Source organism: Hippoglossus hippoglossus, chromosome 16 (assembly GCF_009819705.1).
Source record: "Hippoglossus hippoglossus isolate fHipHip1 chromosome 16, fHipHip1.pri, whole genome shotgun sequence".
In the NCBI taxonomy this organism is placed as follows: domain Eukaryota; kingdom Metazoa; phylum Chordata; class Actinopteri; order Pleuronectiformes; family Pleuronectidae; genus Hippoglossus; species Hippoglossus hippoglossus.
In genome coordinates this window covers 6,662,554-6,680,228 of record NC_047166.1, presented here as the reverse complement: position 1 = coordinate 6,680,228, position 17,675 = coordinate 6,662,554, and the positions used below count along the sequence as shown (strand labels likewise).

Sequence of the window (17,675 nt, the reverse complement as noted above, 5' to 3'; positions counted from 1 at the left end):
GACGTCATTGACCTGAGTGACAGTCTGAATAAGGCATCACGTGGCCACTTCATAAAGACCCTTCAACACTCAGTTAGCATTCCACCTTTTATCAACTGTACTTTTTCAATCAAAACTTGGCCTTATTTGGCCAAATTAAATAAAGATCTATTACACAAGTTGAGTTTCATAACTCCATCCTTAGTGCTTTGATTGTTTGCTCTTCTGGCCCTCTGTGGCTGCTGCTGGGGCCTTTCTGTTCTTGTTTTTCACAGTGTGCGTTTCGTAATAGCGAACGCCAACTTTCTTCGTCCTCTCCATCGCTCTTCTCTGTAGACGTAGACAAAGAGGGAGAAAACAATTGATTAAATATTCTGCCACAAAACACCTGAGCTTTTATCTTCATTCCTGTTACGTTAGTAAGAGGAACATACATTCATCAAACTGATCTACTGCGTGACAGCAGAAACACTACGTACCTGTTTAGAGGTCAGTCTGTGCGCCTTCGCGGGCTCCTCGTCTTCCTCAGCCGTCCTCTTCTTTCCTCTCTGGACTGCAGCTGAAATCAAACAAAGATGAACAAATGTAACGTCAGTTTCAGATTAGTTCTCAAGGTCAACCCGACCCAAACCATACACATTTCATTAGTACAGGTACAGATAAATATTTCGAAATAAAAATGTTTGTGTCAAAAATGGGAAAGTACATAATCACACCAGTGACACAGAAGTATCGTATCCTTTAACATATCTGATAATCCTTCTAAAATCATTTCTGTTGTTAAACACCATACAAAGTCATGACATGCTTATTACCTTTCATTTTAGCTGCTGCTTGTTTTGCCTTGGAGACGAAGTTGTCATAACTCCACTGTGCATTGTCCAATCAGCACCACAATTCTGTCACATGATCAGTGTCCTGGCCTGAACAACTCCATATGGCAATATTAGCTCAGGGTCATAGCGCCACCTACTGATTCGCCATGAAACAGGACGTTTTTTATAAACTCTGCTGTGCATTGTCCAATCGGCTCCAAATTGCTCACCCTTCATCAGAGCCCCGACCTGAACAGATCTATTAGTCAGTATGTAGTGATACTGATAGCGCCACCTACTGGCAACAGGAAGTACGCCTCGTTTTATAACTTTAATCGATTTACATTACATTTTTCCACCTCGTGGTCTACACTTGATGGCTAATGCGTGATCAGTGGGCGTGGTTCGGCGTTGCATGACGGACACGGGAAGGGAAGCGTTTATCCTTCCCGCAGTGCGCAAAACGCACGCAACACGGAGCCGTTCGGCCCGGTCCCTGTCCGCCCTCCCATCAGGTTCGGAGTTCGCACGTGCTCGGCGCCGCACAGTTCTGCTCGCAGTCCGCGTAATAACATCCTGATGTGTGATTGCACCGGAAGCTCGCCACGCCGTTTGCGCTGTTGCCCTGACAACGCAAACAGTGCTAAGCGCTAACAGTCTGCCACCAACAGCACCGACACACATCTGCAGCATAAACCTTAAAGAGCCTGATTTTATTGTTACCGTCATCACAGCAGGAGACGATGATCCCACCGACAGACTCTCTCCTGAAATACAACAACCCGGTTCTGATCAGCAAGAACACAGACAGGAAATCACCTAAGGTCAGTTTTCATAGTTGTTTAAACTAACTTCTCTCACTGAACAACAGGAAGGGGGGAACAAAGAGAAAAGGTTAGAGTTTTAAATCTGTTTATTTGTTGATATTGTTTATGTGAAATGTAGTTAAGAAAAAAGAAAAAAAGTGGAAACTCAACTTTATCTTAAAGGGATAGTTCACCCCAAAAAGAAAATTATCTCATTATCTACTCAGCACTATGCCGATTGAGGGGTGGGTGAAGTGTTTGAGGCCACAAAACACTTATCAGGGGTAAACAGTGTTGCAGACAAAGCCAATACAAAGGAAGTAAAGTGGGACAACTTCTTGAAACGTAAATAAACAGGAAAAAGAAACATATCCCTCCATACTGCTCCTGTAACGTCATCCAAGTGTCCGTAAGCCCCGACGTTCAAATTCATCTTGAAACGAGATCATTTACACCATGTTTTTAGCTAAGATAGAAGAAATGTATAAGGATTAGTTAAGTGATTGCAATATACCACATGTAACACTTCATACTTTCCACCACAGGCTCGCCCATTAAGAGCGTGCCCTCAGCAGTCCATTGACTCTTGCCCTGTTCCACCACCACCTAAATCCATCTCTACTGAGGACACTGGGAAGGAAAATGAGGCCACTTTGGACACCATCTTTCCACCAAGGTACATTTATCTCCATCATAGCGCAGAGGGCTTAACCCACTGCGGTATTTATTTTAACATCTACTTCTTTGCAGAAAATGGATGGTAGGGAACCAACAATGGCTGCAGCAAGTGTCCAGCACTCCTTGTACCAGAACAGATGTTGTGCGCCTCGAGGAACTGCTGGACACAAACCTGCAGCAGAGGCAGGCCAGAGAGACGGGCATCTGTCCCGTTCGCAGGGAGCTCTACACCCAGTGCTTCGGTAAACACAATGCACTGTACTTACAATGGTGGAAGATACATAGTTTAATGAACTAGGGCTAAGTTTTTAGACCCTGGGGACTAGATCTGTACCTTATTGGTCACATTTTTCCTCCACAGCAACAGAAACACTTATCCTGATTTTCTATTTTTCCCCAGATGAGCTCATCCGACAGGTGACCATCAATTGTGCCGAGAGGGGTCTGCTGCTGTTGCGGGTTCGAGATGAGATTAAAATGACGATTGCAGCCCACCAGACACTGTATGAGAGCAGCGTGGGGTTCGGCTTAAGGAAAGCACTGCAGGCCGAGCAGGGCAAAGCTGACATGGAGAAAAGCGTGAGGGCATTGAGTTTATTTTATTTATTTAATTACAAATACAGAGGAACCATAACCCCAAAATCAGAAATTTTGCATTTTAAAGATAATTTAGACATGTAATCTAAAGATATGGGATGGAAATTACAGTTTTCTGTTAGGAGTCCAGCAGAGAGCGCCATTTCTCTTTGAGACCTTAAAACTTATTTTAATGTCTGTGGTGGCAGCACATTTTACAGAATTGATCCTGCGTCTGTAACTTGCTCACGAGTGTCTCGTTGCATATATGTATCTAGACTGCTGATCTGGAGAATGAGATTCAAGTCCTGAAGAGGCAACTGAATGAAGAGAAAGCTAAATGTGACGTGATAGAACAGAGAGAAACTGAAAAGCGACAGGTGGCGGAAAAGAAGCACACAGAGGAGATTCAGTTCCTAAAGAGAACCAATCAGCAACTCAAGGTGAGGTTTCATCATCACATATAAACGAAAATGTGTTTTTACAAGCATCCATAGTAGCTGTGTGGCCCGTCTTAAGCTTCATATAAACCTATTTGTCTTTCTTTTCAGGCCCAGCTGGAAGGGATCATCACATCGAAGAAATAACTGAAAACTCAAAAACCCTGAGTTACCATTTCCCCATTTGTATTATGAAAACTTAACTGAGTGTAATTAGCAAATATTTTCTTTTTCTTTATGACAAGTACAGTTCAAACTATCACTGTAGATATTTCTTGAGCGTCAAGAGAGCATTACACCTGTAAATGACGAATGAAATGTCATTCTAACACAGAGGGGTTGAACATGACGTCATTGACCTGAGTGACAGTCTGAATAAGGCATCACGTGGCCACTTCATAAAGACCCTTCAACACTCAGTTAGCATTCCACCTTTTATCAACTGTACTTTTTCAATCAAAACTTGGCCTTATTTGGCCAAATTAAATAAAGATCTATTACACATGTTGAGTTTTATAACTCCATCCTTAGTGCTTTGCTCGTTTGCTCTTCTGGCCCTCTGTGGCTGCTGCTGGGAGCCTTCTGTTCTTGTTCTTGTTTTTCACATTGTGCGTTTCGTAATAGCGAACGCCAACTTTCTTCGTCCTCTTCGCACGGTCTATCGCTCTTCTCTGTAGACGTAGACAAAGAGGGAGAAAACAATTGATTAAATATTCTGCCACAAAACACCTGAGCTTTTATCTTCATTCCTGTTACGTTAGTAAGAGGAACAGACATTCATCAAACTGATCTACTGTGTGACAGCAGAAACACTAGGTACCTGTTTAGACGTCAGTCTGTGCGCCTGTGCAGGCTCCTCGTCTTCCTCAGCCGTCCTCTTCTTGCCTCTCTGGACTGCAGCTGGAATCAAACAAAGATGAAACGTCAGTTTCAGATTTTGTTCTTAAGGTCAACCCGACCTAAAACATACACATTTCATTAGTACAGGTACAGAAATAGTTTGACAGAAATATTTATTTTTGGGTCAAACATGGGAAAGTACATAATCACACCAGTGACACAGCTCACATCTTTAACCATATCTGATAATCCTTCTAAAATCATTTCTTTTGTTGAACACCATACAAAGTCATGACATGCTTATTACCTTTAATCTTATCTGCTGCTTGTTTCGCCTTGATGTCTATGAGGGCTTTGTCAGACATTGCCTTGGGTATCCTGTCCAAAGAAGAAGAAAAACAGTTTACTCCTGTTGGGATCTGCTGAAATTAAGCTCAGTGTAGTTTAACAACTTATTTCATTTCAATGTCAGCTGATTTTCAACATTCAGGAGATCACACAATTCAACATGATCACTTTAAGTCCTCAGAGGATTTAAGACTGGTTAGCACGGAACACTTTAAATGAATGGTGAGAGCAGACTGACCGGATTGCAGAGAAGCGCTTGGTTTTGGCGCGGTCCAGAAACTGCTTGTATTTGGCGATCTTCTCATCCAGCTCACGGATGACCTGGCGTGATTTCTTACTGTCGTTTGCTTCGCCAGTCTGAGCGGTTGTTGCATCAGTGTCCTTGATTTCTCCATCAGGTTGCTCAACTGCAGTTGTGTCCTCTTCTCCCTTCTCTTCTTCTTCTTCTTCCTCCTCCTCACAATTTTCCTCGTCCTCAGAGCCAGAGAAGTCCGGCATTTCCAGCTCAGGTATCTCCACGGGAACCAAGTCTTCCTCGGTGAACTCAGGTGCCACGTTAATCTTGCCAAAGTTCTGTCGCACATTGGAGAGAATCTTCTGGACCTGCTCCTTCTGCCTCCTCTGGTGTTCCTCTTTTTCCTCTAACGTGGCATCTGGATTTTCTGGTTGTTCCTCCTGCACAGCCTCAGCTACCTCTGAGGCTCCTTCCACTGGCAACTGCGCCTTAGAAAAATAACCACAACAAAATACAAGTTGACACATATGTTATAGGCTGGTGTTGAAAAAAATAAAAACGGAAAAGTCAGTAAAACAATACCTCGTGATCCCCCTCAACTCCAGGGGGTTTCACAAAGAAGGGGATACGTCCTCTCTGCCAATCGTTCAACACCATTTTGGAGACCGTTTGGAGATCTGGTTCACCACCCTGCACAAATCCAGAGATACAATGCTCAAGCTTAACTTGTGATTCACATGTGATGTACTTTGTAACTGAAAGCTGTCAAGAGCACAGCATATAATGTATAAAAGCAAAAGTTGACCAGATGTATGAAGCATTTGCTTGCAACAAATGCATTTACTGAAATAACTGCTCCTTAAAGTACATCTATAGCTACGGTAAGGTCCTGCACAGGAAAATGAAAGAATCATTCAGACCTTTAGAAGTTTCCCCATGCGAAATGCCAACTTCTCAAGAAAGTCTTCAGTAGACTCCCAGGTCGGGATGCGGTAGGTTTTCTGAATGTATTCTGGCTTGGCCCGCTCCAGTACGCCCCCAATGTGCTCCTCTGGGTTCTTGATCTTCTCCACTTGGACCTTAGTTAGGTAGGGGGGGGGGGGAGAAAAATGTCCAATTTACAATATGAAACAAAAAACTTTTAGTGATGGACTGAGTCGCATAAATGTTAAAACCATGACTTACCACTCCTTTCAAGACAATATCGGTTTCGCTATCGCCTGAAGGGTAGACAACACCGGGGCAGTCGATGAGGAAGATGCGCCTCATCAAAGTGATGTACTGCCACACCTACCATGAAAAAGATAATTGTTGAGTGAAAAATAAAATTCTTTTCAAATGAGTTAATATGATGAGTGAGTGGAGAATCTTTTGGAAAGGAAAAAACTGCAAAATCAAGTCCGGATGAGATCATAAGCACAACTTCTCCTTTTCGAATTAAAAAACTCCCTTCAATGACTGGTTCATCAAGTAGCAGGATTTTAGAGCAAAAATTCACATATTCTCAAAAATAAATAAACGAGTCACCACAGTGCTGCAGATCATGAGCATGTTTGGCCGTCAGTAAACAGCCTCAGGTGTGTGGTGAGAATCAAAAGACGAGGTGGGAAATAAAAGCGTGCTGGCCACAGATCTACTGGGTAGGTGTGGAAATTCTTCTCCCCCGTTTGTGGTCCAAGTTCACAAATTTTGCAGGCATGAAAGATATTCTTCCCCCTTTCTTTCCCCTTGACCCTTCTTTGGACACTTGGGTTTTTAGACCCTTGTTCTTTTCCAAACAGGATAAGCAGCCCCAGAGAGGAAATTAAGGATAAAAGCTGTTGTTCTTTCTCTTGGTCCAGTCTCAAATTAGATTTTTTGTTATATAGTTAAGAACACGGAGTCAACCATTTCTGTTGTTGCAGCTATCAGCAATTACTGAGAAAAGTAACATGCGTCTTTTCACCTCACGTTACCCTCCCATTGAATTAAAGGTCCCTTTTGTCGTCCATATATGATTAAAAAAAACCATAGCACTAACACACTATCACGTTGATCATGTCAAGCAGCAATACATAAAACATGGACATTACCTTGGTTTCTCCAGCGAGCGGTGCCACATTGCAGACCTTCTTGGAGCGCAGTGTGTTGATGACCGAGCTCTTTCCCACATTAGGGTAACCAATGAAACCCACACTTATCTGTTTCTTGTCCGTGTGGAGCTGTAGGAGACAAACAAATTAAAGTCAGGAGTGTTGTGTTTCCTAAACAACAGTCTTACTCTGTCATCAGTTCAAGGCGGTAATTTTGGACGAGGCTCTGTTGCTATTTGCAATAAAGCAGGTGGACTCATCGCTCCAGAACAACAATGTAGTTGGCTCAAAACAAAGCAAAAGGATTTATGTGAACAGGAATCATGAAAATCTAAAATCTTTTATATAAAAAGGTATATTTAGCCCACGATAAACATCTCCTGTTTATTGTGGGATGTTAACTCTGTTTTTTGGATATGGAAAAGAGAGAAACTTTTACAGAGAAATAAACTCAAGGGTTTCCGTGCCTTTGTCATAAAAGCTAAAATATCAATAAAAAACAATATAAAATTTTTGTACATTCCATTTGAAGTTCAATTCCCTTTTGATTTCTTGACCTTTTAGATTTTCTCAGTCCTGTACTTTCATGAAAAAGCTTTTTTCCACAGCGTCTATGTCACATTACCAGTTCAAGTAGGTTCAGACCAAACCTTTAATCACAGTAAATGTAATATTAGATGGTGGTTAGAGATGTATTGTGAATTATATGATTAGAAAATTGGTTTGACCAGCAGTTTTTTTAATAAATAAAATACAGACAACAAACTCAGAAATCCAAAGAGATGAAATCTCAATGTCCACGGCCAAAACCTTAAAACTAAGAAAATGGCTCTGTTGCAGATGTTGACAAATGAAATATGTTTTTGACATTTTGAATTCCAGCATGTGTTTACCTTGCTAAACTGCCTGAGCAGCTGGATAAGAGAACCTTTACCAAAGGAGTTGGTGAGACTGGCATGGAACGCCAGAGTGGGGTACTCCTGGGACAAAAGAGCAACCCACCGTCTCTGTTTCAAAAGGTGAGGGGAGGAGAAAGAGATAGTTAATGTAATTTAATACTATAAAAACACAGACATGTCTCTAATCAAACAAAATTTCTTTATTTCTTACCGTGACCCAGGTGGGGATGAGATCACACTTGTTTAGTACAAAGATCAGATGTTTCCACTGTTTCTCCTTGTTCATGTACGACTCTATACTTTTGGAGCGTGTTCCCATGGGATCACGGGCATCGAGCACTTGGATGATAACGTCAGACGAGTCGATCACCTGTTACAATAAAACAGTCAGGAATGCAGGATGTCTCATAACTCTTTAGCTTACCAACTCCAAATTAACATGGAAAACAAACCTTGTAAAGTTCTCCCCAGATCCTCTTGGACTGACCCTTCTTGAAGATTTCCTCACGTGCTTCGTCCCTGATGCCAAAAGAGAAAACAAGCAAACAATAAATTCTGACCTTTAAATATGAAAATTCGGCATCTTTGCTCCTGACCAGTCAGATGTAGTGACTGAACTGAGAGACTCACCGGACTCCTGTGTCCTCGGTCACCAGGTCTTTGTCCTTCTCTTCGCTGTAGCTCAGGGCCGAGGCCTCAGCCTTCTCGATGAGGTCCTTCACGTCCCCCACCACGAGACTGGGCCTTTTCCTCTGAGCCTTGGGTCCAAACGTGGTCTCGAAACCTTCTGTGTCGAGAATGTGCACCTTGGCGTTCTGCAGTTATAAAGAGAGGGAGATAGATATGAGATGAGTGTTACAGCTGCGATTATTGCTAAATTCCATCAAAAGCACAAGCTCTTTACTTAAGGTAGTTTCTTGGGATGTCCATTTAAATTAACTAGAGTAGTGCCTGTTCTAAAACCGCCTGTTTGGCCTGTGGTGATGCTGGTTGTAGCTTTCTTTTTGAAACTGTAAAAATGACCTGACGTAGTTGAGCCACGACGAGTAAAGACGGGCTGAAGCAGCAGCTGCACAAAGAGCTGTTCACCTCTTTATTCAAAGTGCAGTGAAACTCCACTCAGTACGCAGATCCATGCTAAAGAGCACCAGTCACCCATTTATTCAAAAGTGTATTAATATTGAACAGATCGTGTGTCCAACTCCTACCAAATTCATCACTGTGCTTCATGTGAGCCAACGAAACAGCCAAGTCCGTGTCTATGCTGATCAAATGTTCCAGTGATCTTGAAACTCAAGCCATACGTCTACTGCACCACTGCCACGTGGAGCGCGGGCAGTTTACAGCTTTGTCAAAAACAATGATGTTAAAGGCTTCAGGTTGCCTTGAAAATCTGCCAAGATCTTTGACAAGGGAATCCTGGGTAGAAAAAAAACTAAGACTGAACCACAAACTCATTCATCTGGTCACTCAACAGTCAGACGTCTGAATTCGACTATAATCAACAATCACCACTGGCTGACAGTTATCACAGCTTGAGCACTGCATTGCTCAGCAAAAACCAAAACAAAAGATCCAACTGTCAAGTGCCTCTTTCTTAAATTCAATTTCAGATGATCCACTTTTTATTTTTGCTTTGGGCTTTCAGCCTGTTAGGAACACACCACTTTCATTTGCTGGGAACCCCCTCCCCACAATGTGGTCATCGCCCATTGGAATGTATAACTGTTCACATCGCCATATGCCTATTTGTTAGACATCGCCTGACCCTTGTGGAATGGACATGGCTGGAAACAGCGAATGAAAGAAAAGAAGGAAGAGGATGAGAAGACCTGGATGATATTTGGAATAATGCTGGTTTTGGGGTGGAAAAGATAAAGCCTGACTGATGACAACTCTCTGGTGTGAAGCACAGTGGCCACTCAGGGTCACAGGGGAGCAGAATGAGAACTGAATGAGGATAAAAGTGAGGTCTTGTGTTTATTTCACCACAAAAAATCCCTTGAAATGAGCTACTGAGGAAACAGAGCCAGGACTCACTGCTTTATATAAGCCAAACAAAAACACCATAGTTTTACATGCCTGTGCTGGCATAGTAAAATATAATTCAGACCACCGATGCATATCACAGTGGGGATATGCACGGGGAGGGTAGACCGCAGAAGATCCCTACAGAAATTATTCTTCCTTTAAAGTACAGTAAAAAGAGGTTTATACCCGTTCTACTCACATGGGCTTTGACTCTATCGTGCAGAAGAGACATGGGGAGTCTGCTTCGTTTCATCACCACACGATATGGATCCTTCTGTATCGCTCCCATCTCCTCCTGGAACTTCTGGAGAGATGACTGCTTGATCACACGGGTATTTGCTGAAAGAAGAAGAAGCGTGACACGATTAATTTAGACATCCCATCTTTAAATCATATTTATAACAATCTGATTTCTCAATTCTCACTGACGAGTTATTATAGGGCACTCAAACGTTTCAACTCTTTAGTAATAAAAAAAACTGCCGCCAATGTTATCCTGCTAAATTGACCTAATGGCAGATAGCGGATGTCATACATTAACACAATACTCTTCTAATGTTTTATGATATTGTCAAATAATCAGGTTTTGTAAGGGCAGTGGGGTCAATTCAAGTAGAACATTTAACATGCTGCAAAACTGTAGAAAAATACCTGTTTCCTTGTGTATTAGCACAAACATATTTTGGAAGTGTGGCCAATGTGGTCTCCCTCCACAAACACAGTCCCAGACAATATGATTTGCTGACAACTACCACAGGCAACCCTGCTTTAAGACAGACGACATATTCAACAGTAAGGAAATGCACTCACTAAACCATTTGATGTTGGGTTCAACTCTGGCTTGAGTCCCCGGAGCCACTGTGGACTGGAACTGTAAAGGTCTGATGACTTTTCCACGGTCATTACTGGAATCAGAGGATCAGAAAATCAGCGTGAACTCAGCACTCACTGTTACATTTCAATTCTACTAAGAATAATCTGTCATTCAGCAGCTCACAAGGAAAAACTCAGATCTTCATCATCACTCACCATCTCTGTGTTTGTCTGTACATATTCAGACGCTTGATAGTGGCTCGGTCCCTCAGGTTGGTCGCAACAGCACTTTTGGCTCGATCTGAGAAACACACAGAGTTAATTGAATGTTTCATCTGTTAAAAATACACAACTTGTATTTAGTTGAATGTGTTATAATGCCAGTTTTGTTACAAATGCCAAGCTAATAACAGAGTTGAATAAAACAGCCCTGGTAATTATTACAACAACATTGTATGTATACCTATAGGCTGTAATATATTTTTCTGTTGAATAGTGTTGGATTAACAGTGTCACTACGCTGCCAGGCGGTCACCATTACTGATTATGTTTATCGTTATTTGATTTTATATTTTTTATATCTCTAGTCTTGTATTTTAAGTTTGACTCTTGTACTGTTTTCACTTTTTAAAAATGTATTAATATCTGCGGTACCATAATTTCACAGGCTATGTTTGTCTAATGCACAACTTTGTATAACTTCAGTTATTCATCTTTAAATCTGTATTTATATTTCGCTTCAATACTCTGCCTCTGTTACTTGTGTCGTTCAATCACCTTATACTTAAAATATCTCCATTAGCATATATTTCTTTACAGTGACAGCTTTGTAGTAGTTCTGGTGTCTAGACTTTCATCTCACTGCAGTGAACTTACTCATGACTAATTTTGACCTTTTATTATTCTTATGCTCTTGTGTTTTGACTGGTTTGTGTGATACTGGAGACCTACATTTTCATCTCGATCAATAAAGTATTTATCTATTTATCTATCCATCTTTAAACTCATAACATTCATAACATTTTGTGTTTGAAACCGTTTTAATAAATGCAGAACATTTACCCTCCATGTAGGTTGAATCTATTAACGTTTTCTATTCTATTACAGTCCCTTAATCGCTATTCTAGTCTTTGTATTTTGAATTCACTGTATGTATGTATTTCTGCATCTTTTCATACGTTTCCCTATGTTTTTAACATTAGGCTTTTACTGTTGATTGTATTGTTTTTAACTTTACAGTCTTAATTCGGTAGTATTGTCTATTAAGCATCCACAGGCTTGTTCCACACTGAATGTCATTGCACTTGCACAGTGACACTAAAGATTTCTTGAATCTTGAAGTGTCAGATTCATGAACCTGACACGTCAGGGAGTTCGCTTTACAATTAACATCAGAGCAGCTTTAAAAGTCACTTTAAGACAAAGTTACAGCAGCAACTGCTTCCAGACTAAAGAAATAAAGACTTTATATCCTTCCACACTTTCCCCTACACGCTTAGGTGTCACATTTAAAAGGCCTCGCGATGCGGCTACACCATTAGCTTCGCATTAGCTAAAGTTAACTTAAGTCGCCCAGAGTTGTGTGAATCATTTTGACACTTTCCACGTGTAACATGAGAGACTGTATTAGTTTAACAAAGGGGGGATAATCCACGTGTGTGTTGTACAGAGCGCAGGGTGAGGCGGCTAGCTAGACATTAGCATTAGCTGTAAACAAACGGTGTAGCCTGGGTTAGCTCACCGGGGTTGCTGCTGGACGTCGAGGGGTTTATGGAGCTTCTCCCCTTAAACTGAGGCTTCACCATCTTGGCGGCTGTGTCGGCGGAGCCCTGCACAAGCGAAGAAACAGTAGAAACCCTCGGGAGGTTTCTGGAAGCTGGAGTTCGGCTGCTGTTGTTGCCGTTAGCTGGAAAATGTGCAGCGCACACGTGTCGTACGGCGAGACCGGAAGGACGTCACCGGGGGAAACGCGAGAACAAGAGCCAATCAGAGACGCTGATAGTGTGACGTAATAAATGTGCAAAGTCTCTATTGACATTATGTTGAATGGAAGTAAATAGAAATAATAGAGTTCATCTTAAAAGACATTCAGAAATTAATCATTCCCACAAATATATGTATTTTTATAAATTAAATATATTGGCTCCAATATTACTCTCATTAGTAGGACAGTAAAGCAAGTATTTGATTTATCATACTACAACTGCTGCTATCTTTAACTGCTATTTACTTTTACATCACTTCCCATGTATTTTTGCACTACTCTCATCCTATCCACCGTGTGCCTTATGAATGAATGCATACTATGTCGTACTGTGTACTATGTTTTGAGTACTTATTATGTTCCATACTTATATGTACTGTTTTTGCGTACTTATATGTTCTGTCAACTCAGAGAGAAACAGCATTGCAATCCCGTCCTGTACATATGACAGAATTGACAATAAAGTTGATGTTGACTTTTTTGAAAGAAGTTGCAAAAGATATTCCAACAGAATCTGCAGCTCGGTAGCAGGTCTTCACTTTATGTGGAAATGTTTCATTGCTATTCTCGCTTTATCCCAGAAGGGGGTGCAACACAGTTTCCATCAGGGAGTTGCCATAAGCGAACATGTCCTGCTGAAAATTCATAATCTGTCATGCTTAGTCCTTCAGTACCTGAGAGGCTACTGTCTGCAGTCTGAAGTGAGTGATAAAGGTCACAGGAGGCAGCAGAAGTGAAAATAAAGCGTGTTTTGCAAAATAAAAGTGGTTGAATAAATGTGTTTTTATGACAAAAGGGGAAAGAAACAGAAGCCACAGAAATGTGGCAGGAATTTGGGGAAATAATGTGGTCACTACAGAAAACTTAAATTGTTAGGACTCATTTTATTTTATTTGTGCTCCCCAATTTAAAGTTTCAGAGACATGACCTCAGTGTCCTCAGTGGGGGCTGCTGCTCATTAAATGCGAAAGACACGATATAATTTCACATTAAACAAGTATAATTCCACTGTTAATGTAGTTGATCTATATATAAGTCTAAAGGGACTTTAAAAGTTGCACCCTCCGTGGCCGGGAGCTCATTTGAAAACAGAAAACTAAACAACACTCTTTTGAAATTATGCTTTTCTCACTCAGGGATCTGTATGAATGCAGACCTGATGCAGACCCTCTGCAGACCTGTTAGACACCACGACATATTGAAAAGGACACGTTTGTGTGGTTGTGATGATGCCGCCTTCACAAAGTGTATGGTATGTTACACAAGTGTGGCACAGCGCCAATAGGCAAGTTCGTAGAGACTCCGGTCTGGAGAGGCGCCATCCAGTATTCAGTTTATACAGCAGGGAGACCAAAGAATGTTCTCTGTTCATTTTCATACAGTTGAAATTGGAACTGACTGCATCAGCAATCCACTGCAATAAATGATTTTTAAAAATCAGAACGTAACGTTTCTCCTCCTTTTTTAGGCCGAAGAAAATCGAAGGAAAAACTTCCTTCATTTTTTTAAATCTACATTCATAATCTACAAATCCTCCATAGGAAGCATATTTATGAAGACAGGAGAGAAACAGTGTTCCTTTTTATTTCAAGTCAACTTCATTGACACTCAAACTGTTTTACTTCTAGTTAAAGACAGACATTATGCTCTTGTCCGGTTTCTAACCATCTTTATCTTTAATTCTAACAATTTCAAAATATCACAAAATGCAACTGTTTGTTTCAGTAGCACCTAAGTGATAAGAGTATTTAAACTGTTTTGAAAAGTTAAAATATAAAGCCATTCCTGCCTAGCTGTTGCCTCTCCATGTCTTTTATACACCGAAGGTACTTTTTTGAACGTCTTTAAATAATCGTCCTTGTCCTTAAGTTCAACACAAGTTCACGAGAGCATGAAATCCTTATTCTCGGACTGAAAGGAAGTTGACTTTTTCTTGGCCTGAGGAAATTTAGCTTCCTCTCATAAAAAGAAAACCCACCACCAGTTAACTTCTTCAATTAGAGGAGAGACTAATCAAAGTTTACAGTATGTAGTCGCCGTCATTCTGCCATACAATGAACGTAGGTTTATTCGGTCTGTATTCAGCGGCTGTGCATTTTACAGCCGTTAAAAACCAACAGGTTGGCTGCACTTCACGTGACCTCGATTAGCATGAGAGTGCGTATTTAAGGCGAGGCACGGACACAAATGAGAAAACTAATCGATTGGGCAAGCATTAATCCGAATTTGCATGCGGGAATGCAACAGGACAAGGAATGACCACCCATCGACCGTCCATGACAGAACGACCACAACTTATGATGGATGCCCTCAGCAGCTGGAGAGACAGAGTTATGTGAGGATTGTTTTTTTTTTAGCCCAATTAATCTCATGACAGGACAGGACTCATGTACAGCCTATTCAAAAAGAAAAAGTGAATGATATGCTTTCTAGGAAGAATAAAATAAAGTAATTTTAATAACAATATATGACAATTCTGAACCAAACTTTGTGTACTAGCAGTCAGCTACTCTGTTCTTTTATTAAAAACACATAAAAAACACATATAAAGCAGCTCTCAATTAAACAACTACAATAAATAGCAGATTTAAGGAGCAGGTTTATATTACAACACACAATTCTGCTATGCACTACATTTTATAGACTCGTATAACTGGGAAAAGGTTGAAAAGAGCAGAGCTCCGTGTCCTCTGGCCTCCCATAAAGGTGCTGGAGTGAGAAAGCTTGACAGATGATGTGAAAATTTCCCTCCTCTCTTTGGTCTTCTAGCCGTGGAGCATGGCAGGTTTAGCTTGTTTATTTCTGTCCATGAGCGCCAGCCACTCACGTCACCGCATCCATCTTTCAGGCAGATACCCATTCAGCCCATCAGTCTGGTCTGGATTGTGACTGACAGCTGAGGAGTTATAAGGAGTGACGCGTCAGCACGAGGAGCACCTGTGTTTAATAAGATTATAACAGAACGTTGCACAGATTGATACCTCGGTCCCAGCATGTGTTGTACAGATTTTACGTTTTCGACTAAAAATGTTCATTCCAAAATGAAGTAAATGATGAGATGTTTGCTGGCTGAAAAAAAAAAATCATATATAAACATTCTTACAAAGTGATTGATGATATAAAAAGCATCAAAGGAGACATATTGTAACTTTGACAAAGGGTAACAGACTTGAATAAAACAATTCAACATGTATTAGGAGAATTAGGGGAGGAGAATAAAATCCAAAGAAACAAACATTGTGTTTAAAGATTTATTTAATGGCAAACAGTGAAAATCTAATAAGCTTACAACACTAACACATTAACAGTGGATCATAAAACACCCCAAAGTATAAAGTTGCATCATAAACAAGACAATTAAGCTTTTACTTCCTCACCATTGCTCAGCAAGGCCATACTATGCAGATTCCTTAACCTTTTCACCCCCACATCCCTTCTTCGTGCAGTGAGAAACACCAGATGTGGGTGAAGGTACTCAAGTTTTTCTTTTAAATCTACAACATGCAGTAAGATGGGAATAAGTTAAATGGGGTTAGTGTGACAGATGCTGCTTCACAACTTAGCACTGGTGCACCGAAGCTCCCCACAGCCGTCATGTGAACGTGTGCATTTGTGGATAATATTTCAGCCTGGCTCACATGGCGAGTCTCTGCTTTGAGTCAAATCTGGAACAGCAGCGAGATGACGGAGCGCAGCCTCCGGTGGACTAAACAAAAAGAGAATAATCGACAAAGTCCTGAAAGTTGCTCCTCCTTTTAGCTTCACTGTTGAGAGAGGTTGCAATGGAAACCCAACATTTCTCTTGAGAGTATTTCATAGCTTTACTGGAGGGGTACTGATGTGCTAAAGGCTGTCAAGAGGCATTTCATCAAGTTCTTCTGTATTTAGCAAACTGCAATAAACATGTGATAATGCAAAGACACATCACAGCCTGATTTTACCTCTATTTTAAGTGGAAACAAGACAGATTACAGTCATGCTAGCTGCACTGGCTGTGTACGAAATCACTCACTAATCACGTACCCTATATAGTGCACTCATTGTTTCCCACAATACATCATTAAAGATAGTGTACAACCGATGCAACCAAGCAACATACACCATCATTAAAGGTGGTCATTCACAGTGTTTATTACCTAAAAGTATTAATACTAAGTTTCTAATTAACATTGGAAATATTGTGGGATTTTCCACCGGCCGGCGCTATTGTGGTTGTACGTCATAATCTTGCGACAATGACATCATTGTAGTGTCCGAAAGTTTTTTTTCTTTTTCTGATGAGCTCACTTAATAGTGCTCTACATAGAAGTCACTATATAAACATGTGGCTGTTAATCAGGTATAATGCTTATCATGTTCAGCAACTTAGTTTAGTCCTGGACCACTTTCACATGGCAGTATGGGCGTTATGCACTCTCAGATTCCTTTGTTTAGCCTGAATACAAGTTATCCTGATGGGAGCATGAATGTCTGTTGGGCAAACAAAATTTCATGGCAATCCATCCACTATCCCAAATCAAGACATCTTTCTAAAATCCAAAAATGACAACCTGATTGTACCAGAAGAAAAAAGAAAGGAATCACCAAAGTCAGGATTAATCCTCTGGAGACCATGAAAATTACAAAACTTAATCTGATAGTCTAGATTTTTTAGTTTGGATCAAAATTGACCGTCAACACCAGATCAAGGGTATTTAGAAACAAAGAATGAATTCTTGGCAAACACTATGTAGTATGAACTATTAAGTTGATATATATCCATAGATGTATCTATATTTAGGTTGTGATGACATTAAAGAATGAATAGAATTTATGGTCTTGATTACAGATTTGGACTCTTCTGTCCATTACGCCACTCTCCTCCATCTCAAGGCACCAAAGAGAGCAAAGCACTCTAGGTAGAAGCTCCTGTCTCCAGATAGCACTCACACCTCATTTATATATAGAGATACTATTGACAACCTCCAAAGGGGATTAGACAGATTTCACATTACACAGGGGCAGAAGAAGGAATAATGAGAAGTGAGAAGCATTAATCATGATACAAATAAAAAACCAGCGTTGGAAAAACCCAGCTGGAGATGAAGTGATAGAATACCTTGTTTTTCAACAGAGTATGTTTCACTAATGCGTAATATCCTCTGTGTTTATTTTCACCA

General features: G+C 40.7%; 3 protein-coding genes across 4 annotated transcripts in view; 1 reads left to right on the top strand and 2 right to left on the bottom strand.

Moving 5' to 3' along the window:
- Nucleotides 1–12,520, bottom strand: gnl2 (guanine nucleotide binding protein-like 2 (nucleolar)). Of its 2 annotated transcripts, none has more exons than XM_034612192.1 (16): nucleotides 12,274–12,483; nucleotides 10,749–10,833; nucleotides 10,530–10,624; nucleotides 9,919–10,058; nucleotides 8,319–8,503; nucleotides 8,141–8,207; nucleotides 7,900–8,058; nucleotides 7,683–7,796; nucleotides 6,790–6,918; nucleotides 5,903–6,007; nucleotides 5,638–5,796; nucleotides 5,300–5,407; nucleotides 4,721–5,205; nucleotides 4,442–4,512; nucleotides 4,115–4,194; nucleotides 1–309 (listed from the first exon to the last, which is right to left on the bottom strand). In XM_034612192.1, the coding sequence occupies exons 1-16, from the start codon at nucleotides 12,335–12,337 to the stop codon at nucleotides 181–183; spliced, it is 2,175 nt and encodes a 724-aa protein (XP_034468083.1). In that variant the 5' UTR covers nucleotides 12,338–12,483; the 3' UTR covers nucleotides 1–180. The 2 variants fall into 2 exon arrangements, with proteins under 2 accessions (XP_034468083.1, XP_034468082.1); XM_034612191.1 differs by lacking the exon at nucleotides 1–309 and adding an exon at nucleotides 3,455–3,965 and having other exon boundaries at nucleotides 12,274–12,520.
- The window catches only part of LOC117777400 (hemicentin-1-like), a 1,765,934-nt gene that overhangs the window by 287,535 nt on the left and 1,460,724 nt on the right, over nucleotides 1–17,675 (bottom strand). The window lies entirely within an intron of this gene.
- dnali1 (dynein, axonemal, light intermediate chain 1) lies at nucleotides 1,104–3,493 on the top strand. Its single transcript, XM_034612252.1, has 7 exons — nucleotides 1,104–1,197; nucleotides 1,310–1,618; nucleotides 2,146–2,276; nucleotides 2,351–2,520; nucleotides 2,679–2,857; nucleotides 3,133–3,297; nucleotides 3,406–3,493. Exons 2-7 carry the CDS (start codon nucleotides 1,538–1,540, stop codon nucleotides 3,439–3,441), a joined length of 762 nt encoding a protein of 253 aa, XP_034468143.1. The 5' UTR covers nucleotides 1,104–1,197; nucleotides 1,310–1,537; the 3' UTR covers nucleotides 3,442–3,493.